Source organism: Dryas octopetala, chromosome 2 (genome assembly GCF_963921425.1).
Source record: "Dryas octopetala chromosome 2, drDryOcto1.1, whole genome shotgun sequence".
Classification (NCBI taxonomy): domain Eukaryota; kingdom Viridiplantae; phylum Streptophyta; class Magnoliopsida; order Rosales; family Rosaceae; genus Dryas; species Dryas octopetala.
The window spans coordinates 12,105,891-12,133,283 of record NC_141367.1 but is presented as its reverse complement, the minus strand read 5'-3'; the positions used below and the strand labels follow the sequence as shown (position 1 = coordinate 12,133,283).

Below are 27,393 nucleotides of genomic sequence, written 5' to 3'. Positions count from 1 at the left end.
GAGACGTGGCGTCTGATTTCCTGGTACCAACACCAAGAGAGCTCGAGTACTCGAGGATCAAAATTATGAAAATTTTAGAAAAGGATTAAAAAATTTTAATGGAAACCAAAATGAAATTCTTTTTTTTTTTTCTTTTTCTTTTTAAAGAATAAATGCTATTTTACCCTAAGCAGTAATTGACTTTGAACTTGTTTGACGGTGTGTCGGTGTATGGATTATCGAAGAACACTGATGCGTAAACAAGTTACCCCGTTCATTTCTACACGTGGCATTACAATTTTGTTGGTGAACTGACGACTGTGCTGGGTTACTTGGGTACATAGATCACTGTGGTGATGCATTTCCCGAAACGAAACGCTTTTTACAGGGGAGGGCCTCCAATGATAGCGAAACCTGCTTCACTGATCAGTTCAATCGCAGACTCTACAACCCAAAGATTCCTAGCCCTAGGGTTTGGCTTTGGGCTTTCTATTTCAGCTATTTCTCAGGTTTCTCTCTCTCTCTCTCTCTCTCTCTCTCTCTCTCTCTCTCTCTCAGAGGCATTCACAGCTAAGAATTTTGCACAGTTTAGCTATGACTTCAATTTTTAATATGTGTTGTTGTTTTCAGAATCCTATTGTATCATAGAGGTTGAACCTTAAAGTCTGAATTATGTGGATTTATTACTGATTTAATGACTCAATGCCTATTGTGAGTTACTTTCCTTGAAAAATTTGACTCCTAGTTAAGTGGGCAAGTCTGGGTGGTACCTGTCAATGCCTTTGGTAACTGAGACTGTCAGTAGAGTCACAAGGTGAAGCCCAACCTTAACGAGCATTTTTCACAATCTGCATTGTATATCTGGGGATGCAAGTAGATACAGACTTGATCAAGGTTAACCTGCAAGCCTAAGAAAGGAGCTTACTCTTCCATGAGGCAAGCCTCTGCTGGATCTTTTGATGCAACTCTTTGTATGCATCCTTTGTGATTTTAGAATGAATGAGGAAAACTCCTAGGTACCTCCCAAGATTATCTTTGAGCGGTATATTTCCACAATTTTTATAGCCACCTTTCTGTCAACATTTGGGAACCTGTGGACATGGATTCAAGTGTCAGGTTTGGTACTGAGCTAATGTATTTAAAAGGGGAACACCCAAGCGATGCGCCTTTGTATCATTTTAGAGATGGGTTCTCATTTATGTTTTAGAAGAGTGTACGTGTGAGCCATATAGAGTGAAAAAAACAGAGTAAAGAACCATTGAGCTATGTAGTTGGCAATAAGTTTTTTAACAAAATGGCATTCTATCCTTCTCATTTTGTTGTAGTCAGTAAAGGTGGATGCTTTGGTGTTATGTGGGTATCACGATTGATAACGTGCATAGTGCGGGCAAATTTGAAATCATCTTGTTGTGCATGCTCAAAACAAATTCTAAACTTGCCATGTGATTGGTTTCATACTGTCCCTGTTTTGCCTAATTGTAAGCTAAGGCTCATTGGTGACGATGCACACTATTACTTGCCTATTTGACCTTTTGAATAAATTGGATCCTGGAGTGATGAGAACAATTTAGTTGCTGCCATTGCTTGTGCTTCATCCACGCTTTGGGCTTTAATGCTATGGTTTTGTTCGATACAATAACTTATCCCAGTTTCTGGCAGGTCCATGATGGCAAGCACCTCAGGACAAGGATTTAGTCCCGATAGAAACTATAGGCGTTGGCTAGAAGAAACTTTTACCAGTCATGAAACAGCTGATGAAGAGCTGTCATATACTCCTAGTGCAAATGATAATTTGATCCAAACATCTAGTCAAGATTTTCCTTTGACTTTGGAACCGGTTATCGGCATGGAATTTGAATCAGCAGAAGATGCTAGAGAATTTTATGAGATGTATGGTAGGCATATGGGTTTTACAATACGGAATAACCGTACACGTCGTTCACTAAAAGATAACTCAATAATTGGTCGGGAGTTTGTTTGCTCAAAAGAAGGTTTTCGAGCAGAAAAATATGCAAGCAGACAAAACAGAGTTCTTTCATCAAGGCCGGCCACCAGAGAGGGATGCAATGCAATGTTAAGGATAGCAGCAAAGGATGGAGGGAAGTGGGTTATATATGGTTTTGTAAAAGAACATAATCATGAATTGAATCCTAGCAAAATGCCACCTCGACGATCACATAGGATTGCATTCTGTGAGGTATGTTGGTGTGTTGGTGTTTGTGATTGTATATAAATGAACTTGTGGAATTTTTAATCTCATTTTCCAAGTTTTTTTGAAAACTAGTTAGATTCCTATTTAAATAGCATGAGAATAGAGTTGTATGGATTGGAGCCAACAACTAGATTTGAATAATTAATAATTGTATTCATTGCAAAAAGTCAAAATGTGCATTCAGTGCAATTTGCTTGAATAAATTTGTAATATTCTGATTTGTAAGAGATGATGAGGCATAATGTGACTTGTAGTTGGAGATTGATTTTTTTGATGGGTCCAATGATTTCTTTTTTAATATTTTATATTTTATATTCAAACTCTGTGTTTGTAGATGACCACTTTGAGTCTGTTCTACGTATCTTGAAGAAAAGGAAAAACTTTGATGCAAAACTGGTAGCTGCTATGTACTTGCTGTTACAAAGGCATGCAGGTCCTTTGACAAAAGCAGTTCTGGTTGGACAAATATTCCTTCTTTTTTTTTTTTGCTCCATAAGTTAGGTGGCTATGATTCCCAGGTCAGATCAAGTAGAAAATTTGCTAGGCAGGACCCTAAGACCAGTCAAGTTATGATCTAAACCCTCAATAATTATCTTGTCATGCAGCTGCTTGTTGAAAACATTTGTGTCATCCTGCATTCTTTAGTAAATATAATTTAAAATTTATTATATTTTACATAAGCTTATATGTACACATTCCTGTATGAGCTTGTATTCCAACAGTGTCTGATATTAGTTCTCTGTTTCCAGGATGAGAAAGATTTGAAAATCCGGGAACTGTCCACGGAGCTACATCGGGAGAAAAAGAAGTCTGCAGCTTATCAAGAGCAGCTGCAGATTGTATTGAAATATATTGAGGAACATACTCAGAGGTTATCATTGAAAGTTGAAGTGGTAACTAACAATATGAGAGAACTTGAATCTGAAGAGCAAGACAGTTCATACTCCGACTAGAGTGAGTGTCATTTTGATCTGTCTCTGTTTGTGTTTGATGTTGTTCATTTCTCTCAGTGAATTTTTGCTTTTCCTGGAACTTTGGATTTAATTGAGACAGATATTTCTGCCTCCGGGGCTGGCTAAACTTTAAAAAGCTTGTCCTTGGATAGTTTCTTGCTTTCTTCGGCCAAGCTTATGTTTCAACTGCAATATATATATATATATATATAGAGAGAGAGAGAGAGAGAGAGAGAGAGAGAGAGAGAGAGAGAGAGAGAGAGAGAGAGAGAGAGAGAGAGAGAGAGAGAGAGAGAGATGGATAGATAGATAGATAGATAGAGCAATAGATGTATATATAGGGGGAGAGAGAGAGAGAGAGGATGTGCTTCAATGAACTATTTCAAGGAATCTGTACTTCACTCTTTAAATGTTTGGAATAGATTTTTGGTAGCACTTCTTTCTAATTTTCAAAGGACTTTTGAATGAAGATTTCATCTTCAATTGGCAGAGGAAGAGAAACTGAATATCAGTTGGAATACAAATGCTGTTATAATATGGATTACAATATAAAAGAAAGAGAAATTATCGTTTTTCTAGGTTGATCTGATTCTGATGATTATACTACTAACTTATTAATATTCGTGTATTGTCTGTGTGCACATTTATTTTACTTGGAAATTATATATGTTGAAAAAAAAATTTCTTGGATTCAGATTGATTAACTGTCCACCTTAAACATTCTAATTCAATTGTTATATGTCACTTCAATATCAGAATGTATGCAGTTGCTGGATACATTAAGATTCAAGCCAAATCTCACCTATCTATTTTTATTCTTTTAGTTATTTGATCAAAACTAAATAAGAATACGGACTTCAGATTCTGCCTAAAATAAGTGTTTTCTTCACAGAGCATGCAACAATCCCTTGCCTATCAGTTTGAATCTCTACAAAAGACAGATCACTGCATCTCCATTATTCCCCTTGTACCTGAAACACAAGAGCATGTTTTACTGTTGTGTGAGTGGAATGAGCTTATTTGGCTGGGGTCTAGCCTCATTCATAAAGGACACAAAGCAGCAGCCATGTCAAGGTTTGCAGACTAGCTTTTGGATGTGTTGGTGGCTTCTAAAGTTCCCTAATGATCAAGGAACGAGAGTGCAGTGAGCATAGCCTTTACTTGGTGGTCAGTCTTCATGGAGAGGAATGAGGCTTACTTTGTAAAATGCATGCGAAATCCATCAGCTACTTTTGATCTTGATCAGGTATTCTTGTGCTTGACTCTGTGCTCTAGTACTGGGCCACATCACATCACAGGTCACCACCATAACAGGATTATGTTAAGGTTAATGTCCATCAGTCTAAGGCTTGCATTCTTCTCTGACAAAGCTTTGCTGCAATTGGTTTACACAATCATTAGAAAATCTGCTGGAAATTTGATTAAATAGTTCATGTGATTTTTATATGATCATTGTCAGGAAATCTCAGATGGCAGAATTTCTGGCTTTCAGAAAGGGGTAGAAGTAGAACTTCTCTTAAGCGAGTTGAGGCTGAAAAGAAAAGGATATAACTAGTTCAAAGCTTCACTCACTTCATGGCCATAAGGGTGCAAGTTGGATTGAAAATTCAATTCCTATTTCAGTTGAATTCCAACAGAAAATTTCTGACTTTGGCATGACAAAATTAAATCTGAATTCCAGAAATTTGAAATTAAAATAGAGAAATATTGGATTGGAGTTGCAATCTATTTGTAAATTCTTAGAGTTCCAATTTTCCCACTCGACACTTTTGAAATATTTTGAGCAGTTTTCTATCTGAATTCTGAAAGTTGTGATTTATTCCGAGCATTTGCCTAGCTATATATGTGCATTAAGGCTTTCTACTTCAAGTGTTCAACAGAGTGCCACATTCTAGCTACTATACAGTGGTGGTGCCAATTCAGGGATGGAAGAAACGAAAACCAAATACGATGGAACCTAGCTATCTAGATCTATCTAGGCAAGTGCTACAATTGAAGCCCAAAGACATCCAGAACAATGATCAGAATCATTTTCAACTAGTATAGATTTTTCTGCACTGATTTTCAACTATTTCTGAGAATTTCTGAACCACCTACTTTGATACGATGTGACTTTGTGAGAGAGAGTGGGATGAGATGAGATGAGATGAGATGAGGGGAGGGTTCTCCTTTCTTTCTTTTTTTTTTTTTGGTCACGAAAATGAAAGCTTGAGAAAAAGCATTATAAGGAGAGCTTAATTTAAATAATAATAAAATAAAAATGAAATACATAAAAAGAAAAAAAGAAAAGCTCAATTAGAAATGCACCTACAAAAGATATAGAGAATTTTAGATTGGACAACAAATAAAAAATGTTTCAGATTAGTATACTAATTAACATAAATCCTAAATCGATCCTAAATCTTAAACTTACAAAATAATACGTCATAAATCCTAAACTTACAAAATAGTATGTCCGTCATGAAATCATTAAGAAGAGCATTAAATGTCATTGTAACAACCCTAACATGGATTTTTTAATGACATAGTTGCCAAATTTACACCATATGGGCATGGATTGAATGCCTCGCCCACCGTTTAGTAGTCTTTTTAAGTCCACGTCATTAATCCATGATAATAAATGTTGATGAAATTATTGTGTGTGATCGTAACAACACGTGGTATGATAATGTGGTGTTCCCAATTCACTTAAATTGTAACACGTGTACAATTATTAAGTTCTAAAACCTACAAAATACACTTAAAATCGTACACATATTATAATATAAGTGAAATGGTAACACTACGTCATCATATCACGTTGTGTTACAGTCACATACAATAATTTTTTACCTATAACTAAGATTGAGCATGGTTCAGTAATTAAACCGACCTTTTCAGTATGCCAAAAACGAAAAGAGCTAATTAGAAATACATCCATTTTGGAAGACCCAATTTGATATTACCTTTTTTTTTTTGGGAAAATTAGATATACACTCATTTTTTAATTTGCCATGTAGGATTATCCATTTTCTGTAGAAATTTTATTTTGTGATTTCCTCTTTTACCCTTTGAGTTTAAAAAAGGTTAATTTTATTTTTGTCAATTAATATCTTATTTCAAGGTATTATCATGAAACTTTTTTGTAATTAATTGCCATTAATTTATGAAGTTGAATATTAAGATTTTACATTTTTTGTTTTCGTTTTCAAATTTCAAAGTTTTCTGCATTTTCCAAATGGGTAGTACTAGGAAGACCATCTTTTTATACCATTTAGTATACTATCTCTCTAATAGAGATGAGACCCACCAATACAAGTGGGGCCCATCTCTATTATAAAGATGGTACAAAAAGATAGCCTCCCTAGTATTTTCCTTTCCAAATTAATGTGTATTAATGTCATATTTAAAGGTTTTGTTGTTATTTTTTTGGTAATTAATTCTCATTTATGTTTGACTTTGTAAATTAAGTATATCCTTTTTTATTTTGTTTTCAAATTTCAAAATAGGTGTTTTTTTTGTCCAAATTAGTGTATTACGACCAACATTCAAAGATTAAGAAGAAACGTCATTTACGTTTTCTAAATATCATTAAGCTTCTATCCTCACATGTTCTTTAGGTTAACAATTTCAAAAATTCAACACGGCATTTTTTGTAGTGTTTTTCAAGTTTCCTTTAATCATTACTTACATATAAGTAATGTGTTATTTTGCTGTAGTTGTGTTTGTGGTTTCTTCGATCTTCTTTTTCTTTTTTTATTTTCTTCTTATTTGATTTTTCTTCATCTTCTATCTTCTTCATCATCAATCTTCGATCTTCTTCTTCTTTCTCTCATCTTTTTCTTCGATTTTTTTTTCAACACCAAGCCCTCCATGATTGTGGTTCTTGTTTTTTTTCAACATTTTTCTACCTGAGTAAGAGGTAATGAAATCATTGGTATAATACCTCAAAAGAAGGTTGGTAATTATATATACGTACCTCAAAAGAAGGTTGGTAATTATACATTTTTCTTGACCTGAGCGATATGTATCTTCTTATTTTTCTTCTTTATTTTATATATCTGAGTCCAAGGAATTGATATTTGTATTTATATATGTTAGTGCTATGTTTGTATTGTGTTGGATTTGTTATATTTTTATTAGATATTTCTCTCCTTTTTTTTTTTTTTATCCAAAGTGGAGGCTTAATGTGTTCATTTTTTGTAGAGATAATTAGGCTTGAGTCATTTAGAAAAATAATTTTTAGATGGACACCGGGACTGTTGAAAGTTTAATTTAGGTGATCTATTCACTCAATTAACTTGATTAAATTCACTTTCAGTGATCGGACCCCAATTTTAATTTTATATGATCATTCATGAACTAGTCAAACAGACACAACTCAGACGATGCAGTAACTAAAATCTGAACCTCCAGATTTACTTGTAAAATCAAATCAACTCCAGTGAATACCACAAGTCAGAACACACCAGGGAATTGAGTGACACCCTATGCACTCAAAGGATCCATCAATGTAGGCATCCCAGTGCTATCAACAACTAAAGTGGTGTGTGGACAGATTTAACAAATATTCATTTAACATTCATGGTCTAAGCTAACATGCTAAAGTGAGGTGTGTGATCTTGTGAAGATATTTTCGAATCAATAATCAGCAACACATAGGAAACAAGTCACAAACAAGCCACACGATTGTTCACCCAGAAAACCACTAACGGTTAAAAACTGGGGGTCTTTCCAGCTGACCAAGCAATCCACTAAAGAAGAAGTTCAATACAAAGGGAGCACACAGAACACAAGCTCAATCACTAAGTCCTAGACTAAGTGGCAGCTTTCTTACCCCTTTGTGCAACTTCCATAAGCAAGGCAATCGGTCATTCATGAAGAAGGCAGCTCCAACTCTAAGCTCATCAACCCATGGCACCAATTCACACCAAGCCCAGTAGATTCATCAATGTATGCACATGATATGCCAATGTTGGATTCTTAAAAAAGATCAACCTTCTCAAGCTAGAGGCATGAAAAGGTTGATATTGAATCCTTCAACTAAAATCTAAAATGAATGTGTTTGAAGAATATATGAAAAGATTTAAACACTCAAACCCATTTAGAATTTTAGATGAAACAAACAAGTTCAAAAAATCTTTTTGATTTTTCAGAATTAAAAGAACATTTCTGAATTGATAAAGATGAGCACTCACCCCTGAAAATACCCAGGCATAAAACCACGAAAATACCCACTGAAAATGCTCATAGACACACCCAAAAGATCTGAACAGAGTACCTCATATACCCGTACACACACACACACCATTTCCGTGTTTGCCCGAGCCACGTGGAAGCCAATCAATGGATGTCCACAAGAGACGAATAAGGGGCATATTCTCTTTGTCCTAGAGGGGTATCCTAGTATTACTAAGGATAGGAATGAGGAGCTGTAAAAAGGAATTTTGCTTTATTTTGCAAAAATCAGAAATGGGGAAGATGATGAATAGTGCTGATGTGTGTAGGTGTGTGGCGTGAATGACAAAGAAGCAATCAGATCTGATTGATACAGTAGGGGAACCAAGCCATGTGCAATGTACATGCATGTTTAGTAAAAAACAGAACATGGGCTTTCAATGAAATGGGCTTTAAAAGTCAAACCCGAAATGGCCCCACTGTAGTGACTGTGACTTAAGTATCAACCACTGTACGTGAAAAACATTGTTCTTTATGTTCAGTGAATGACTAGTCAAATAGACAAAAAACTGTTATTTTCATGAAATGAATGAAGTGCAGTATACCTTGAGTCTTTGTTCATTCTTGACTTCTTCAATACAGCTGAACTTGTCCTTAATCTAGCCTAGAGCTTGTGAGTGATTAAATAAAAATAAATACAATTGTTTTGACAAGGAAAATAGCCAATATAACAAATCCTAGAAACTAACAACTGTTTTAAAATTTATAAGAACATGCTTTTAATTCATAATAAAGTCCTTTAATTTATAAGAATTTTTCTAATTAATAATAAAGTCTTTTTAATTTATAAGAAAATTCTTTTAATTCATAATAAAATTCTCCCCCGATTTGAAGGGTATTTCCCCTCCTAGAGTGTAGAGTGGGCTTTGTAGATGCTCGACCTGGGCCGTCCGTTCTGGGCCGTCCGTTCGGGCCTAGCCCGACCTGGCCCTCCAAGCCCGCAAGCCAAAGCTCGATGGGCGGGCCTTAGGCTTGTGTATTAAAGCCCAAGCCCAACCCGGCCCCGCTCGAAAGCCCTATTGGGCTCCTATAATTTAAGCCCGAGTCCGGCCCGAACCAGAAAAATTTGGGTCGGGCTAGCCCGGCCCGACCCATTGTCGACCTCTAAATCACCCCAGTCCCAACCTCTTTTCTCTTCTTCTTCTTCCTTGTGCAGGTCCCACCACCTCTTCTTCTTCCCACCTACTACGCGCGATGCATGCTTGCTAGTCTGCAAGCGGTGGCTGGTGCTGGAGCGCCTCTTGCACACCACCCTCTGCATCGGCGTCTCCAGCAACTTCGAAATCGGAAGGAAGAGCACCGGCTTGGTACCAATTTTTTGCAACCGGGCTGGGTTGTGCAATGAGTTCTAGATCTTGATTTAAAAAAAAAAAACCCCAAAATAAAAATATTTATTTAAATTCAAGAATTTCCCAAAAATTAAATACAACATCATATATTCTATTCCAAAGTTATTCATTATTGATTACTATTTTATTAAACAATATTTTATCATTAATGTTTTTTTTTATTTTTTATAAATTGTTTCTTTATGTGACAATATTCCAATTGCATAACTAATCATTCTCTAATATTTTTGAGACAATGTTAAACAACTTTAAAAAATTAGTTAATAATTTTTATCAAATAATTTTAAACAACTTTAAAAATTTAGTTAATAATTTTTATTAAATAATTATTAAAACTTAAAAATTTCAAAATAAATAATTGGGCCGGCTCGGATCGTTATGGGCCGAGCTATTGGTTGAGTCAGGCTTAAGGTTTAAGATAATTGGACTGGGCCGACCAGGTCCGATTATTAAATGGGCCGACCCGATCACGACATGAAGCACAAATGGGCCCATTTTAAACGGGTCGGTCCGTTGTACACCTATAATTCAAGATTTTGATCTTTCTTTGGGAGAGCCGATCGAGAAGCCCATCATAGAGCATACTAGGGGCCTGTTTGGTTTGCGAAATTGATTTTCTGAGAAATTAATTCATATGCCTTTTCCAAGGAAAAGGGAATGTAAGATTCTCATTCCCCCGTTTGGTAATGTTTGGAAAGTAAACCAATGATTCCCTTTTCATTTCCATTTCCTTGTTTGGTTTGTACTGGAATAAGAAATAAAATTGGTATAGTTTTTTAATTATATCCTTATTTATTAAACAAAAGAAATATTTTTTTAATTAATTTAATAAAATATAAGGATTAGTTTAGTCTACAAAATAAGTAATAAATGTTTTCTCAAGAGGTGGGAAAACAAAATCCAAGCTCCAGCAAGTATTTCATTTTTCCCTCAATAAGGGAAATCACCCCAATAAGGGAAATGATTTCCCTTGGGCCAGGAAATGATTTCTCTTCCATGTACTTACCAAACATTGAAATGGAATTAATTTTCCGTTCTCAGACTTTTAAAACTTGAACCAAACAAACCCTAGAAGTAGAAGAATGAATTAAGCCAGCATTTTCCTTTACACTCACCGTTTACTTCATCAAATAACCAAAAAAAAAAAAAAAAACCTGACACATGATCATGAATAAATTAAGTGAGTGTAGCATTAATTATTATTTCTTCTCAACCATAAATAGTTGTTAAATAATAGCCCACAAATTAATCCTTCACTGATTAAAAAATAAAGTGACATGCATGATGTATGGATCCTTTAATTGCATTGGGAAAAGTATGCTGCTAGACCATTTTAAACATAAAATTATTGAATAAAGGTGTAAGGTTGCTCAGCTGAGTGTCTCACAATGAACCTTCTTGGCTTGTGTACGTATGCATGAATTGAAGCGTCGCCTGTTGGCCTTACCTATGCATCTAATTAAGATCATAATTATAGGCTATTTGCATGTGTCTGTTGGTTATCTTTAATTACTGTTAACTCCTCTTAACTAAGATGTCTTTACATCTTTCACTTTGCATTTTAATATAAATTTTGAATGGAAATCGAAGGGCTAATTAATTAGAAGTAATAATTACAACGAAACTAGCTACACACATATACATAACATAGGCGTGACTGCATGCCTTTACTTTTTATTTCTTTATTTATCTTTCACTAGCTAATTTTCATTTTCTTGGTCCTTTTACTGTTGATCGATGAGCTTTATATATGGTCCCTTTACTCATTGTTAAAAGTTAATTGGGTGGCTATCATATCAATTTGTTGCAAAGCAAAAGAAAGCTTATATAATACATAGTGGGAATGTCTCTTTCATTGTAGACTGGGTGTTTTTACTTTTTAGTGGTAAACGTACGATATATCTGTGATACTTTACCTCCAATGCTAACCAAGCAAGCATCGAGCATCGTGGTTATATATGTTGACCAAGACTTCTAAGTACTACCACAACTACTATTACATGTACCTGTAAAACATTACACAGATCGAATTGGTCATTGTCAACAATCGATCGGAGAGTCAGTAATGGAGGAGACTAATAACGTGAGGAAGGAAGGAGTTGCAGGTAGAAGCTTAATCGATTTGGTCTTCTCCTGGTCTATAAGGGATGTTCTCAACAGAGATCTCTACAAAAATCAGGTTTGTGTTGTGTACTTTAATTAATTTCAATCCTCATATTATATATATATATATATATGAATAAAACTACAATGTGATGACTGATGAGTTATACATATATGCATTGTGCATAACTAGCGTTGTTCACCATAGTATTGTATTATGTTAATATGTTGCCAACTTTTTTTCTTTCATTCCCATTTTTTTTTTTTTTTAAATTCTGTTTATGGCATATGAATTTCAGATGCTTATGTATATCTTGATCCACTTCATTTTGTTTCCATATCTGCAAACTAATCGGTTTAAAAGCAACCGCTTTGTTTTGCGAAGAAATTAAATCATAGATGCCAAAAGTTTAAGTTGTTTAGTAGTACCTGGCCAAAAAAAAAAAAGTTAGTTTAGTAGTAAGCAAGGCTCACCAAGAGAAACTTAGGTCCGTTTGGTACCTTATTTAAAAACTGTTTTCTGTATTTAAAAACACAAAATTGTATTTAAATTTTAAAAATGTGTTTGGTAGACTATTTTTTAAGTGTCCTGCCACAAACTCTGTTTCATCTTCCTCTGTGTAGTAGGCCAAAATACACAGCAAAATCCCACACTTCCATAGAGAGAGAGAGAGAAAGAGAAAGGGGAGAGAGAGAGAGAGAGGGAGAGAGAGGGAGAGAGATCAGAGAGGAAGTTTCAGATCTAGAAGCAAACAAAATTAATTTTCTGGTTGGTTGCCGAGAAAGCCATAGACAACTTACCAGTTACCACCCATGAATATTTGAGAAGAAATCATCGTTCTGCTTTGATGAGAATTGTTCATCACCCTGTTTATAAAAATCGTTCTGCTTTGTGCTTAGTTGAGTTGAGTGAATAATTATAATATGAATTAGGAATTTACTTGCTATTTCATACAATCATACCAAACAGATATTTAAATTATAAAAATTGTTCCTCAAAAATCATATTTCCAAAATGAATCATAGTTTTTAAAATATTTTTTGAATTAGATACCAAAGGGGGCCTAATTTGCTAGGACTAGTCCTTAGCACACTTCACGTGGAACTCACATTGCGGTGTCAACACGTGGATAAGTAAACCCTTTTTTAGACTAGTCGCACATTAGATTCTTGAGTGAACCTTTCAAAAAAATTTAACAGCATAATGTTGGCTTTGTCAGTGTACAAGGGTAATCTACTTGATTTTCAGCATTACTAACGGTCACACATACAAGTACAATCATCACTATAGTTAAAACCTATCTTTATAAGTATATTAATTTTTTAAGTACTTGTAAATCTGACATTAATTGTTTACTTACAGGTGAAGAAGATTCCTGATACATTTTTGACCGTGACAAGTTACATGAAATCATTCATTCCTTCACTTATTGAGGAAACACATGCTGACTTACTCTCAAGCATGATGAGTCTGTCACATGCACCTTCTTGTGAAATTCTGGCTGTTGAAACTTCTAAGGATCATAGGCTTCCCAAAGACTTGTTTTATGAGATTCAATGTAAGAGAAAGAGAGAATCCGAAAATTGCGCAGGAATGTATGAGCCACAAAATGGAGATCTCATTGCCTTGACTGATTTTAGACCAAAACGCATTGATGATTTGAACAGGCCAAGGAATTTCTATCTTATTGCTTATGTTGTAGGGTCAAAAGATGACAGTTCTGATAAGCTCCTAATACTTGCATCAAAGCCTATCAATGGTTCAGGAGGAGACAAGCAAATTAAGAGCAAGAGAGATACACTTTTTGCTGTCTATCTAATGAACATGACAACAAATGTTCGTGTATGGAAAGCTTTGAACTCCGAAAGTGCAAACACAAATATAATTAAGAATGTGCTGCAAGTGAAATCCAATTCATCAGATGTATTTTACTCGACGCCATCTCAATTTACTTTAATGTCATGCACACTAAGAGCCTTCTTCAAGTTTTTGGAAATAGGAATGATTTATACTCTGCTTGAATTGTTGGCCATGTTTAATTTTTAATTGATTCCTAAAGGAGAACCCCTTACTAATCCATTTTATGTTTGTTTCTTACAGGGTGGGAATTCTTGTACAACTTGCTTTCCCGAAGGAAAAAGCTCTCTTTCTCTTTCTACTGCATGGCCCAGAATAGGCTCTGAAAATCTAAACGATTCCCAAGAAGCTGCAGTTTTAAACTGTATCAGTTTGAGTAAATGTTATCACGAGAATACAATCAAACTAATATGGGGCCCTCCTGGGACTGGAAAAACGAAGACAATCAGTATTTCGCTCTTTGCCCTCTTTAAGTTAAAATGCAGGACACTAACATGTGCTCCGACCAATATTGCAGTCATACAAGTGGCAACAAGGCTTGTGAGGTTGGTTAACCAGTCACTTAATTATGGGAAGTATGGACTTGGAGATATAATTCTATTTGGGAATGGAGGGAGAATGAAGGTGGATGATCATGATGACCTTGTTGAGGTATTTTTCGATTATCGTACTAATATTCTCTCCAAGTGTTTTGCTCCTTTGTCTGGATGGAAACATTGGTTAGAATCAATGATAGGTTTACTTGAGGATCCAGAGGAACAGTACTCGTTGTATTTGAGAAAAAGAAAGGAAAAGTACAGTAAGGATGATGATCAAGATGAAGAGACTAATAGTAGCAACTCAACAAGTAATGATCTTTTGACTTTCGAGGAGTTTGTGAAGGAAAAACTTGACTACATTGGTAAGCATCTCAAGATTTGTATGGTAAATATTTACACCCACTTACCGACTTCTTGCATTTCACAAAAGGTGGTGAAGGACATGATTAGAGCTTCAGATTTGCTTAGGTCTATTAAATCTTTATTGTACCAGTTTGGTGTTGCTGATGAAAGGGTACAATTAGTTCAAACAGATTGCGTTGATATACTCAGATCGCTTCGTTCTTTTTCTGTACCAAATTCGAATGATGTGCAAACAATAAGAAATTTGTGCTTGGCAAATGCCTGCTTAATATTTTGTACTGCATCAAGCTCTGCTAAATTGCACACAGAAGGAATGACACCACTGGAATTACTAATCATTGATGAAGCTGCTCAGCTTAAAGAATGTGAATCAGCGATTCCTTTACAGCTGCCTGGTCTTCGCCATGCTATTCTCATAGGAGATGAGAGGCAACTCCCTGCTATGGTTAAAAGCAAGGTTTTCATTCTATCCTTTGTGTTCTTTAGTTTTTCAAATTTTGCTTATGTGGAGTTTTTTATTATATATATTGTTTCAACACCCTAATGAATGTACAATAAATTGTTAGATCTCCGAGCAGGCTGAATTTGGAAGAAGCTTGTTCGAAAGACTGGTACTGCTGAGACATGAGAAGCTCCTTCTCAATGTCCAGTATAGGATGCATCCGTCAATCAGCTTATTTCCAAAAAGTGAGTTTTACAACAATCGGATATTAGATGGTCCAAATGTCACTGAAACAAGCTATGAGAAGTGCTTCCTCACAGGCAAAATGTACGGATCCTACTCCTTTATAAATATAGCCAATGGGAAAGAAGAATTTGATCGCGGGCATAGTCAAAAAAATATGGTTGAGGTTGCTGTGGTCTATGAGATAGTTGCAAACCTTTATAAAGGTACTTGTTTGTAAGGTAGTTGATGGTCTCAATTATTCTAAGTTCTATTACTAATTCTTTAATTTTCTCAATTTTTTTTTTTGGGCCACAGAATTCACTCGCACAAAGAAGAAGGTTAGCATTGGGGTCATATCACCTTATAAGGCTCAAGTAAATGCAATTCAAGAGAGAGTGAGAAAATACAGTGAAAATTCTGGCATTGACTTCTCTGTAAGTGTGAGATCTGTTGATGGGTTCCAAGGTGGCGAGGAGGATGTGATAATTATCTCCACTGTCAGATGTAATGGGAATGGATCGGTAGGTTTCCTCTCTAACCGTCAAAGAGCAAATGTGGTACTAACACGCGCAAGGTACTACTGTTACATACATTACAGATTAATACATATATGATGCAGTTTAGATTTACTGTCTGAAGTATTGGTGGTTTTGGTGAAGCTAATTGGCTGTGGTTGTGTCATGTGTAGGTATTGTCTTTGGATATTGGGGAATGGGGCAACTTTGATGAACAGTAATTCCATTTGGAAGAAGCTAATTCTTGATGCCAAGGAACGCGAATGCTTTTATAATGCCGATGAGGACAAGAACTTGTCTCGGGCTATTGCTACTGGCCTGGTGGATCTTGACCAACTCCAATTTCTTCTTAATATTGATTCTCCGCTGTTCAAAAATGCAAAATGGAAGGTATGCTGCTACTTCTCCTTGTCCTTTTAATTATGATGAATTGCTGTTATGAACTTCAACATTATGATTGTAAAAGCCTAGCTGCAATAGTGTTCTATTGGAGCAAACATTACCAAAGCCTTATAGATCCTTGGATCTACTTTATCATGAAAAGTTTCTGTAAATTTTGAAGGTAGCCACATTAAATTAGTAGTATGGCTGTTAGAATATTGAAGTTTCAATTCTGTGTTTTGCAGAATTTGTGTTTGTCAGTACTTGCTTGGCATACTATTATTAGCCTCAATCAATCTGTTTTTTTTTTTTTTTTCCTCTATAGGTTTGCTTCAGCAATGACTTTAAGAATTCCATTGCAAAAATTAAAGACACCGATATTCGTCAGGAAGTGATTTCTTTATTGACAAAGCTTTCGAGTGGTTGGCGCCACTATGATGAAGAAATTATACTCCCTGGTGGGACTTCTGCTCAACTGCTAGAGAAGTATGAAGTTGATGGGCTGCTGAATCTCATCTGGATGGTAGACGTTCTCCAGCAGAAATCGGAGTACATTCAGGTTATCAAGATTTGGGATGTTCTGCCACATCCTGATATTCCAAAACTTGAAAACCGTCTTGACAGAATTTTTGGTAGTTATACGGTTGATAAGCTGAACCGCTGCAAACAGAGATCTGTTGATGGGTACGTACATGTTTGTGCCTTTTGAATCAATTTAATCCTTTGAACATTTGTACCTGCAAATTTGGAAAAACTATCAGTTGTATAGGACATTATAGATATATATATATATATAAGTTTCTGTAAATTTTGAAGGTAGCCACATTAAAATTAGTACTATGGTTGTTAGAATATTGGAGTTTCAATTATGTGTTTTGCAGAATTTTTGTTTGTCAATACTTGCTTAGCATACTGTTATTAGCCTTAATCAATCCTTTTTTTTTTTTTTTCCTGTATAGGTATACTTTAGCAATGAGTTTAAGAATTCCATTGCAAAAATTAAAGACACCAATATTCGTCAGGAAGTGATTTCTTTATTGACAAAGCTTTCTAATGGTTGGCGCACATCTTACGATGATGAAGAAATTATACTCCATGGTGGGACTTCTGCTCAACTGCTAGAGAAGTATGAAGTTGATGGACTGCTGAATCTCATCTGGACGGTAGACGTTCTCCAGCAGAAATCGGAGTACATTCAGGTTATCAAGATTTGGGATGTTCTGCCACTTCCTGATATTCCAAAACTTGCAAACCGTCTTGACAGAATTTTTGGTAGTTATACCGCTGATAGGCTGAACCGCTGCAAACAGAGATCTGTTGATGGGTACGTACGTTTTTGTGCTTTTTGAATCAATTTAGTCCTTTGAACATTTGTACCTGCAAATTTAGAAAAACTATCAGTTGTATAGGACATTATATATATATATATATGTGTGTGTGTGTGTGTGTGTGTGTGTGTGTGTGTGTTCTGACTTTGGGGACTTGGCTTTAATCTTCCCTTATTTCTAAATTGCTATAGGGACATTGTTGTTCCAATTCGATGGCCAGTGGATTCAAGCAGTTGCCATGAAGCTGATCCTTTGGATTTCCTTTCAAAACCATTTTCTTCACTCAGTATGACTGATAGGCCAGCTGAAACATCAAGTTCAACTTATAGGTATGTGTAGTTTAAATGAGTTCTTACTTTATATGTTGGGCTCCAGGTTTCACTTTCTTTATTTGAAAATACTTGATGCAAGGATGTGTATTGATAATCGAACACAATACTCTAATCTGGTTTCAGTACCTTCTTGTAAGTACTGATTATTTCATATTAATTATTATCAGAAATAATTTGATCATGCCCAAAACGAGTGGAACAGAGACCAACAGATTGAAGCCAAGGTGGTAATTAAGGTTGCTTAATTGATGCATGAATAATGAGGTACAAGTCCTTTCTTCAATTCCCATTAACTAGAGAACATTGAAAAGCATTTCCCATTAAGTTTTTATTTCTTTTATAAATAACTTAGAATTGTGTGAATGATTGAACTTTAGAAGACATTGTGCAGCAGCAGCAACAGCAGGAGCATCAGGTGTTGTAGCTTCAAGATTCCTTGTAAGGGAGTTGTAGCCATTACACATAATATATATGAAGGTTGCAGCCATTGCCTGATGTCGAGAAAGTACAATTCTATTGATCTTTAATTATTTGATGTAACAATTCAATGAAACGATTATCGTAATATATGAACCATTAATTAATTATATTACTAATTGATAGCATGCATCTGTTGATTTGCAATTGCATGGTTTTCCATTTGTTCAAAGCTAACATGAGCCAAAGTTAGGAACAAATGAACAATGTCTAGAATAATATTGAAGCCTAGCTTGTTTCATTGCATTAGTAGTTTCATTTTTACACTCACTGCTCACTAGTCAGCACCAAACCCTACTTTTTTGCTTCCCCAGTACACACAGCTCAATAACTTTGTTCAAATATCCCTGGTATGCATAATTGCATACTGAACATGATCATGAATAAATTAAGTGAGCGTAGCATTAATTGTTATTTCTTCTCATCTGTAAAAAGTGGTTAAATAATAGCCTACAATTAATCACGTTCTGATATAACTTGTGTAAAAGATAAAAGCGATCGACATGATGCATTGATCCTTTAATTGCATTTGTCAAGTATGCTGCTAGACCATTTTAAGCATAAAATTATTGAATAAAGGTGTTAGGTGGCTCAGCTGAGTGTCTCACAATATGTGAAACTCATTGGCCTGTTGGCATTACCTATGCATTTAATTAAGATCATAATCATAGGCTATCTTTCGACAAAAAAAATTAAAATCATAGGCTATCTGCGTGTGCATGCCTCATTTATCTTTGGCGCCTGCGTGTGCATACCATAGTTTAGTAAATTTGTGTATTATACGTGTACGTACATATTTAAGAAAAAAAACTTTCGTTTTTCGTATTTTTCAAAAGATACAAAAAAAATATGTATTTTTCAATCCAAATGTCTAATACATGTATTTTTCAATGATATGCATATCAATCTCATACTAAACACGTATTATTCTGTATTTTTCACGAATAAAAAAATTCAAATTTAAAAATAAAAAAATAAAAAAATTTCACTTTACTTTTATAACAAATATTCCGAATAATATATGTATGTATTTTATACGTATTTTTTCCGTCCCGTATATTACTAACTGTCCTCTTTTTTTTTTTTTTTTGGCCAACATTACTAACTATCCTCTTAACTGAGCTGTCTTTACTATCTTTCACTTTGCATATTAATAATTTTTGAATGGAAATCGAACGGCTAATTAATTAAAAGTAATTATTAACTGCGTTGTTGAAAAGCAAAAGAAAGCATATATGCTGCACCCAAAAAAAAAAAAAAAAGCATATATATATATGATATGATACATAGTGGGAATGTATTCCATTGTACACTTGGTGATTTCAGTGGTAAAAGTACCATATATATGTGATCCTCTGCTTCAGTCCTAAGCAAGCAAGCATCCTGGTTATATATCGACCAAGACTTCTACTACTACTACTACTACTACATGTACCTGTAAAACATTACACAGATCGAATTGGTCATTGTCAACAATCGGAGAGTTAGTAATGGAGGATACTAATAATGTGAAGGAGGAAGGAGTTGCGGGTAGAAGCTTAATCGATTTGGTCTTCTCCTGGTCTATAGAAGATGTTCTCAACAAAGAGCTCTACAAAAATCAGGTTTGTGTTGTGTACTTTAATTAATTTCAATCCTCATATTATATATATATATGAATAAAACTACCATATGATGACTGATGAGTTATATATGCATTGTGAATAACTAGCGTTGCTCACCATAATATTATATTATGTGGTCAACTTTTTTCTATCGTTTATTTTTTTTTTAAAGTAAAAATTCAGTTTATGGCATATGAATTTCAGATGCGTATGTATATCTTGATCCACTTCATTGTGTTTCCATATCTGCAAACTAATGCGTTTAAAAGCAACCGCTTTGTTTTTTCTTTGCTTATTTAAGTTTTTGTCTTTTTTTTCTTTCTTAATTATATTTTATTGAACTTTTAAAATTTTTTTTTTTGGACCATATTAATCATGAAATGTCTAAAATTCATTCATATGCGTTGTCACGTCATATTTCCGTCTAAAAAATCATCAGAGTTAACAGTTTGTACCTAATTCCAAACGTAATGAAAGTACGAGACTGAAATTGCTAAAATTGAAAGAATGGCTAAAAATGTATTTTGGCCTTAATTTTTGAAGTACTTATATATAATCTGACATTAGTTGTTTACTTGCAGGTGGAGAAGATTCCTGATACATTTTTAACTGTGACAAGTTACATGAAATCATTCATTCCTTCACTTATTGAGGAAACACATGCTGACTTACTCTCAACAATGATGAGTCTGTCACATGCACCTTTTTGTGAAATTTTGGCTGTCGAAACCTCTAAGGATCATAGGCTTCCTAAAGACTTGTTTTACGAGATTCAATGTAAGAGAAAGAGAGAATCCGAAAATTCCATAGGAATGTATGAGCCAAAAAATGGAGATCTCATTGCCTTGACTGATGTTAGACCAAAATGCATTGATGATTTGAACAGGCCAAGAAATTTCTATCTCATTGCTTATGTTGTTGGATCAAAAGATGACAGTTCTGATAAGCTCCCAATACTTGCATCAAAGCCTATCAATGGTTCAGGAGGAGACACTCAAATTAAGAGCAAGAGAGATACACTTTTTGCTGTCTATCTAATGAACATGACAACAAATGATAGGTTTACTTGAGGATCCAGAGGTGCAGTACTCGTCGTATTTGAGAAACGAAGAGTACAATGAGGATTATTTTTTGATTTTTGAGGAGTTTGTAAAGAAAAAACTTGACTACATTGGTGAGCATCTCAAGATTTGTATGGTAAATCTTTACACTCACTTACCAACATCTTGCATTTCAAAAGAGGTGGTCAAGGACATGATTAGAGCTTCGGATTCGCTCAGGTCTATTAAATCTTTATTGTACCAGTTTGGTGTTTATGATGAAAGGGTAAAATTAGTTCAAACAGATTGCATTGATATACTCAGATCGCTTCGTTCTTTTTCTGTACCAAATTCGAATGATGTGCAAACAATAAGAAATTTGTGCTTGGCAAATGCCTGCTTAATATTTTGTACTGCATCAAGCTCTGCTAAATTGCACACAGAAGGAATGACACCACTGGAATTACTAATCATTGATGAAGCTGCTCAGCTTAAAGAATGTGAATCAGCGATTCCTTTACAGCTGCCCGGTCTTCGCCATGCTATTCTCATAGGAGATGAGAGGCAACTCCCTGCTATGGTTAAAAGCAAGGTTTTCATTCTATCCTTTGTGTTCTTTAGTTTTTCAAATTTTGCTTATGTGGAGTTTTTTATTATATATATTGTTTCAACACCCTAATGAATGTACAATAAATTGTTAGATCTCCGAGCAGGCTGAATTTGGAAGAAGCTTGTTCGAAAGACTGGTACTGCTGAGACATGAGAAGCTCCTTCTCAATGTCCAGTATAGGATGCATCCGTCAATCAGCTTATTTCCAAAAAGTGAGTTTTACAACAATCGGATATTAGATGGTCCAAATGTCACTGAAACAAGCTATGAGAAGTGCTTCCTCACAGGCAAAATGTACGGATCCTACTCCTTTATAAATATAGCCAATGGGAAAGAAGAAATTGATCGCGGGCATAGTCAGAAAAATATGGTTGAGGTTGCTGTGGTCTATGAGATAGTTGCAAACCTTTATAAAGGTACTTGTTTGTAAGGTAGTTGATGCTCTCAATTATTCTAAGTTCTGTTACTAATTCTTTAATTTTCTTAATTTTTTTTTTTTTTGGGCCACAGAATTCACTCGCACAAAGAAGAAGGTTAGCATTGGGGTCATATCACCTTATAAGGCTCAAGTAAATGCAATTCAAGAGAGAGTGAGAAAATACAGTGAAAATTCTGGCACTGACTTCTCTGTAAGTGTGAGATCTGTTGATGGGTTCCAAGGTGGCGAGGAGGATGTGATAATTATCTCCACTGTCAGATGTAATGGGAATGGATCAGTAGGTTTCCTCTCTAACTGTCAAAGAGCAAATGTGATGCTAACACGCGCAAGGTACTACTATTACGTACATTACAAATTATACATATATGATGCAGCTTATATTTACCGTCTGAAGTATTGGTGGTTTTGGTGAAGCTAATTGGCTGTGGTTGTGTCATGTGTAGGTATTGTCTTTGGATATTGGGGAATGGGGCAACTTTGATGAACAGTAATTCTATTTGGAAGAAGCTAATTCTTGATGCCAAGGAACGCAAATGCTTTTATAATGCCGATGAGGACAAGAACTTGTCTCGGGCTATTGCTACTGCCCTGGTGGATCTTGACCAACTCCATTTTCTTCTTAATATTGATTCTCCGCTGTTCAAAAATGCAAAATGGAAGGTATGCTGCTACTTCTCCTTGTCCTTTTAATTATGATGAATTGCTGTTATGAACTTCAACATTATAATTGTCAAAGCCTAGCTGCAATAGTGTTATATTGGACCTAACATTACCAAAGCCTTATAGATCCTTGGATGGAGTACTTTATCATGAAAAGTTTCTGTAAAGTTGGAAGGTAGCCACATTAAAGTAGTAATATGGTTGTTAGAATATTGGAGTTTCAATTCTGTGTTTTGCAGAATTTGTGTTTGTCAGTACTTGTTTGGCATACTATTATTAGCCTTAATCAAACTTTTTTTTTTTTTTTCCCCTGTAGGTTTACTTCAGCAATGAGTTTAAGAATTCCATTGAAAACATTAAAGACACTGATATTCGTCAGGAAGTGATTTCTTTATTGGCAAAGCTTTCTAGTGGTTGGCGCCAATCTCACAATGATGAAGAAATTATACTCCATGGTGGGACTTCTGCTCAACTGCTAGAGAAGTATGAAGTTGAAGGGCTGCTGAATCTCATCTGGACGGTTGACATTCTCCAGCAGACTTCGGAGGACATTCAAGTTATCAAGATTTGGGATATTTTGCCACTTCCTGAAATTCCAAAACTTGCAAACCGTCTTGACAGAATTGTTGGTAGTTATACAGTTGATAAACTGAACCGCTGCAAACAGAGATCTGTTGAGGGGTACGTACGTTTTTGTGCTTTCTGAATCAATTTAGTCCTTTGAATTTTGAAAAACAATCAGTTGTATAGGACTATAAATATATATGTGCTGACTTTGTGGACTTGGCTTTAATCTTCCCTTATTTCTAAATTGCTATAGGGACATTGTTGTTCCAATTCGATGGCCAGTGGATTCAAGAAGTTGCCATGAAGCTGATCCTATGCATTTCCTTTCAAAACCATTTTCTTCACTCAGTATGACTGACAGGCCAGCTGAAACATTAAGTACAACTGATAGGTATGTGTAGTTTAAATGAGTTCTTACTTAATATGTTGGGCTCCAGGTTTCACTTTCTTAATTTATTTGAAAATACTGGATGTAACGATGTGTATTGATAATTGAACACAATACTCTAATATGGGTTCAGTACTTACTTGTAAGTACTGATTATTTAATACCTTAATTACATTACTAATTGATCGCATGCATCTGTTGGTTTGCAGTTGCATTGTTTTCCATTTGATCAAAGCTAACATGAGCCAATGTCAGGAATAGTGTCTAGAATTTTATTGAAGCCTTGTTTCATTGCATAAGGAGTTTCTTTTTTTACACTCACTACTCACTAGTCAGCACCAAACGCTACTTTTCTGCTTCCCCAGTACACCCAACTCATATAATAAAAGAAAAAAAAAAACACCATAACTAATTTCTACATCTAACATGCATGCACTACTCATGCAGTAGTACTTGAGCTGGGATCCTCTGCTTTAATCTTTCCACCATTTGCTACGCAGTTCTCTTGCAGCCACTTTCACAAACCAATCAACTTTTCTATTGGATAATACAAGATATCCAGTAGAAATTCCAATCACAATTCCACATCCATACCCCATCATTACTGTTTTCCAATCAATTCCATTCCCATCTTCTCCCTCAAAGGATGATGGTGGAGGTTGATGTTCCCCCTCATTGGTGCATGTTTTGGAAAGTGGAAATCCACATAACCCCAAATTCCCAATGTATGAATCATTTTCGAATGTGTCAAATTGCTTGCCACGAGGAATGGATCCCATAAGTTGGTTTTCTGAAATGTTTAATTTTGAGAGTGATGTCAAATCTGCCAATTGCCTGGGAATCTCACCAACAAGTCTGTTTGTGGAGAGATCCAACCATTCAAGATTAGTCAAATTACTGAAGGAGGGTGGAATGGGACCTGTGAGCTTGTTATGAGACAAGTTAAGTCCCTTCAATGATTTCAGCTTGCTGATCACCTTTGGAATCTCTCCTCCGAAAACATTGTTTGAGAAATCAATGGATGTGAACACGGTTTGTATTTTCACCAACTCAACGAACAAGCCTTTCATTGCTACTATCACACTGTCTTTGTAATAGTACTCTCCCATATATTTCAGTTCATCTTCTCGGACGTTCACCATAGCCATCAGGTTGTCGAAATATTTTGTTGGCAAAAGACCACGAAAGTGATTATGGGAGAGGTCCATGATTCGCAATTGTTGGAAGGGAAATCTAGTTTTGGGATTGCCTATGACACCATGGAATTGGTTAGACCTCAAGATGAGAACCTGCAACATTGGAAGAGATTCCAACCAATGGGGGAAGGTGTCATTGATGTTGTTGTTTCCAAGGTCTACAACTTCCAGCTCTTTACAATTGAGTAATGACCGCGGCAATGGCCCTTCCAAATGATTTCCATTCAGGTTGAGATTCCTCAAGACGGTGCCCTTTGTGAATGTTGCAGGGATTGAGCCAACAAATTTATTCAAGTGCAGATCCAAAACTGAGAGACCTTCACTGAAATTCCCTACACATGGAGGAATTTCACCACTCAAGCCATTATTAGACAAATCAAGGATGAAGAGGGAACTTAGGTTGCAAATCGTTGAAGGTAGCCCTCCAGTCAATTGATTGTTTGATAAAAAAATGACCCAAGTGGAAAGTGGTGGAATCGGAAGCTGTCCTTGAAGCAAGTTGGAGCGAAGGTCTAGAATGCGCAACTTTTTCCATGGAAGAAGTTGTTCTATACCTGTGAAGAAATTGTGAGAAAGATTTAAATAATTCAATGAATCTTTTCCCACATCCAACAGCCATGTGGGAACGTTGCCTTGAATTCGGTTCTGGGAAAGGTCTATCGATTCCAACTGTGGTGAGCTTCTTAGAAAGTATGGGAACTCAGTTATGTTGCAAGAAGACAAACGTAGTGAGTAAAGATTAGGCAATGAATAGTTACTCAAGTTGTTAAAACTCACCGATAGATGATTATAGGAAAGATCAAGACTGCGCAGACTTTGGAGTCTTTCAAACTTTTGAAACTCCACAACGCCACTCAAGTTATTCGAAGATAGATAGAGGATTCTAAGGTGTACAAGTTCAAAGATTGAACTCGGAATCATGCCATGGAGCTCATTATTACTTAAACCAATATATGATAAGGAAGTAGATTGAAATTCCTTGATATTACCAGTGAGTTGGTTGCTGTCAAGGCTTAAAATTTTCAAAGATGGCAAGACATATAACCAAGTTGGTATTGTTCCATTAAGTGAGTTATTATATAAATGGAGTATGGTTAAAGGAAAAGGAACCGGACCAACTAGTTGTTTTGTTGAAAGATCAAATAATGGTGAAGAAGTTGTTGTGGAGTTACTACGAACTTCTGGAAGTGAACCCACAAAATTGTTGCTTGAAAGATCCAATGAAATGAGTCCCTTGAGGTTTAAAAGCAACCATGGGATATGACCACCAAAACCATTATCTGACAGGTCCAATTCCTTGATTTGTGTGAGGTTAGCAAGCAGTGCAGGATATGATCCTACAAAATTGCAACCACTGAGGTACAAGTCAGTCAAAGATTTCAAACTTCTCATCAGATAAGGTAAATCTATTGAGATTCTAGTCCTAGAGAGGTCCAGGTATATGAGTGGACTGCTCCAATTAGATTTTGGGAAAGAACCAGTGAGTTCATCGTTGTAACCTAAATCAAGTTCCTCAAGGGTTGGTTGGCGGAAAATTTTATCTGGGAATTTCCCTTGTAAATTACTACCATAGAGTCTAAGAGATGTCAAAGAAGAAGACAAATTCATAAATGAATTTAGTACAACTGAGGACATGTCAACATTGTCCAGACAAAGCTCTCTAAGGTTGGTTAGGTTTTGAACAATTTTTTTGAAACTATGTGTTTCTAGGCTCATAGCTTCAGAAGAGATATTAAGAGAAACCAATTTGGAAAGGTATGAGATTTCTAAAGGGATACGACCAGTGAAGTTGCTGTAGGAAAGGTCAAGCTGAGTCATACTTACAAACCCACCAAAGTTGGAAGAAATTGGGGAGCCTCTGAAATTGTTGCGAGAGAGGTTTAACTTCTGGAGATGACCAAGGGAGAAAAGACTACTGTTGTCATGAATATTGCCTTGAAGCCCACTGTAGCCAAGGTTGAGGCCAATCACGTGACCTGTCACTCTTTCACAAGTGATTCCACTCCATGTGCAGCAATCCTTGCTCTTATTCCAAAAGATTGTTCTAGGATTTCGAATGAATCCATAAACAGAATTATCAATCGAGGTATCGATAGAGAAGGAGTTCTTAAATTGAAGCAAAGCAGAACTCTCATCAGAATGGCATAAATGACCGAAAGAAGGAGAAGAGTTAAATATTGATGATGAGCAGTTAAATTGACAAGTATAGAGCAAGAAGAGGAGATTCGCCCATGAAAACCACCCCATCTTAATTTCTACTACTCTGAAAATGTTGAGTGTAGTTGGATACTCTTCATGCATATATATACATGTCACCTTTTTTTTATATTAAATATATACACGTCACCTAGTTCAAAAAGGGATCACTTTGAAAATTCCATGAATCTCCAATGGTCCGCAATATGAAAAAGCAAGTTGGTACAATAGAAAATGCGAAGAAGCTCTGGATCAAATTATCAGTCTTTGTCAATTTGTATGAAAAATCAATAATTACAAAATATCAATGTCCCTCTCACCATGACTATGTTCAATAAACAACGACCACCCATAGCATTTTATTATTGCAATGTGCATTAAATAATAATAACCAACTGGTAAACTGGAAAACAACGTGGG

At 35.6% G+C, this 27,393-nt stretch overlaps 3 protein-coding genes and 1 pseudogene across 12 annotated transcripts; 3 read left to right on the top strand and 1 right to left on the bottom strand.

The window, feature by feature from the left end:
* Positions 1 to 347: 347 nt before the first annotated feature.
* Positions 348 to 4,919, top strand: LOC147293138 (uncharacterized). Of its 5 annotated transcripts, none has more exons than XR_015120673.1 (5): positions 348 to 488; positions 1,639 to 2,176; positions 2,941 to 3,145; positions 4,037 to 4,390; positions 4,614 to 4,919. XR_015120673.1 is itself a non-coding variant. In XM_086234011.1 (4 exons), exons 2-3 carry the CDS (start codon positions 1,643 to 1,645, stop codon positions 3,142 to 3,144), a joined length of 738 nt encoding a protein of 245 aa, XP_086090137.1. In that variant the 5' UTR covers positions 348 to 488; positions 1,639 to 1,642; the 3' UTR covers position 3,145; positions 4,037 to 4,919. The 5 variants fall into 5 exon arrangements, 3 of the variants coding, with proteins under 3 accessions (XP_086090137.1, XP_086090139.1, XP_086090138.1); XR_015120672.1 differs by having other exon boundaries at positions 4,604 to 4,919; XM_086234011.1 differs by having other exon boundaries at positions 4,037 to 4,919.
* Positions 4,920 to 11,775: 6,856 nt separating this feature from the next.
* Positions 11,776 to 18,365, top strand: LOC147293137 (putative helicase MAGATAMA 3). 5 transcript variants are annotated; one of them, XM_086233212.1, is made up of 10 exons: positions 11,776 to 11,889; positions 13,177 to 13,737; positions 13,915 to 15,030; positions 15,140 to 15,464; positions 15,556 to 15,814; positions 15,929 to 16,145; positions 16,462 to 16,820; positions 17,656 to 17,793; positions 17,964 to 18,060; positions 18,194 to 18,365. In XM_086233212.1, exons 1-9 carry the CDS (start codon positions 11,776 to 11,778, stop codon positions 18,025 to 18,027), a joined length of 3,153 nt encoding a protein of 1,050 aa, XP_086089338.1. In that variant the 3' UTR covers positions 18,028 to 18,060; positions 18,194 to 18,365. The 5 variants fall into 5 exon arrangements, with proteins under 5 accessions (XP_086089338.1, XP_086089337.1, XP_086089336.1 ...); XM_086233211.1 differs by having other exon boundaries at positions 18,191 to 18,365; XM_086233210.1 differs by having other exon boundaries at positions 18,188 to 18,365.
* A 1,327-nt stretch (positions 18,366 to 19,692) lies between these two features.
* LOC147293136 (uncharacterized) lies at positions 19,693 to 24,003 on the top strand (annotated as a pseudogene). Its single transcript, XR_015120327.1, has 7 exons — positions 19,693 to 19,877; positions 20,459 to 21,509; positions 21,619 to 21,943; positions 22,038 to 22,296; positions 22,410 to 22,626; positions 22,943 to 23,307; positions 23,447 to 24,003. The product of XR_015120327.1 is annotated as an uncharacterized LOC147293136 (transcript).
* A 29-nt stretch (positions 24,004 to 24,032) lies between these two features.
* LOC147293135 (receptor-like protein 7) lies at positions 24,033 to 27,024 on the bottom strand. Its single transcript, XM_086231014.1, has one exon. The coding sequence runs from the start codon at positions 27,022 to 27,024 to the stop codon at positions 24,055 to 24,057; it is 2,970 nt and encodes a 989-aa protein (XP_086087140.1). The 3' UTR covers positions 24,033 to 24,054.
* Between the last annotated feature and the right edge of the window lie 369 nt (positions 27,025 to 27,393).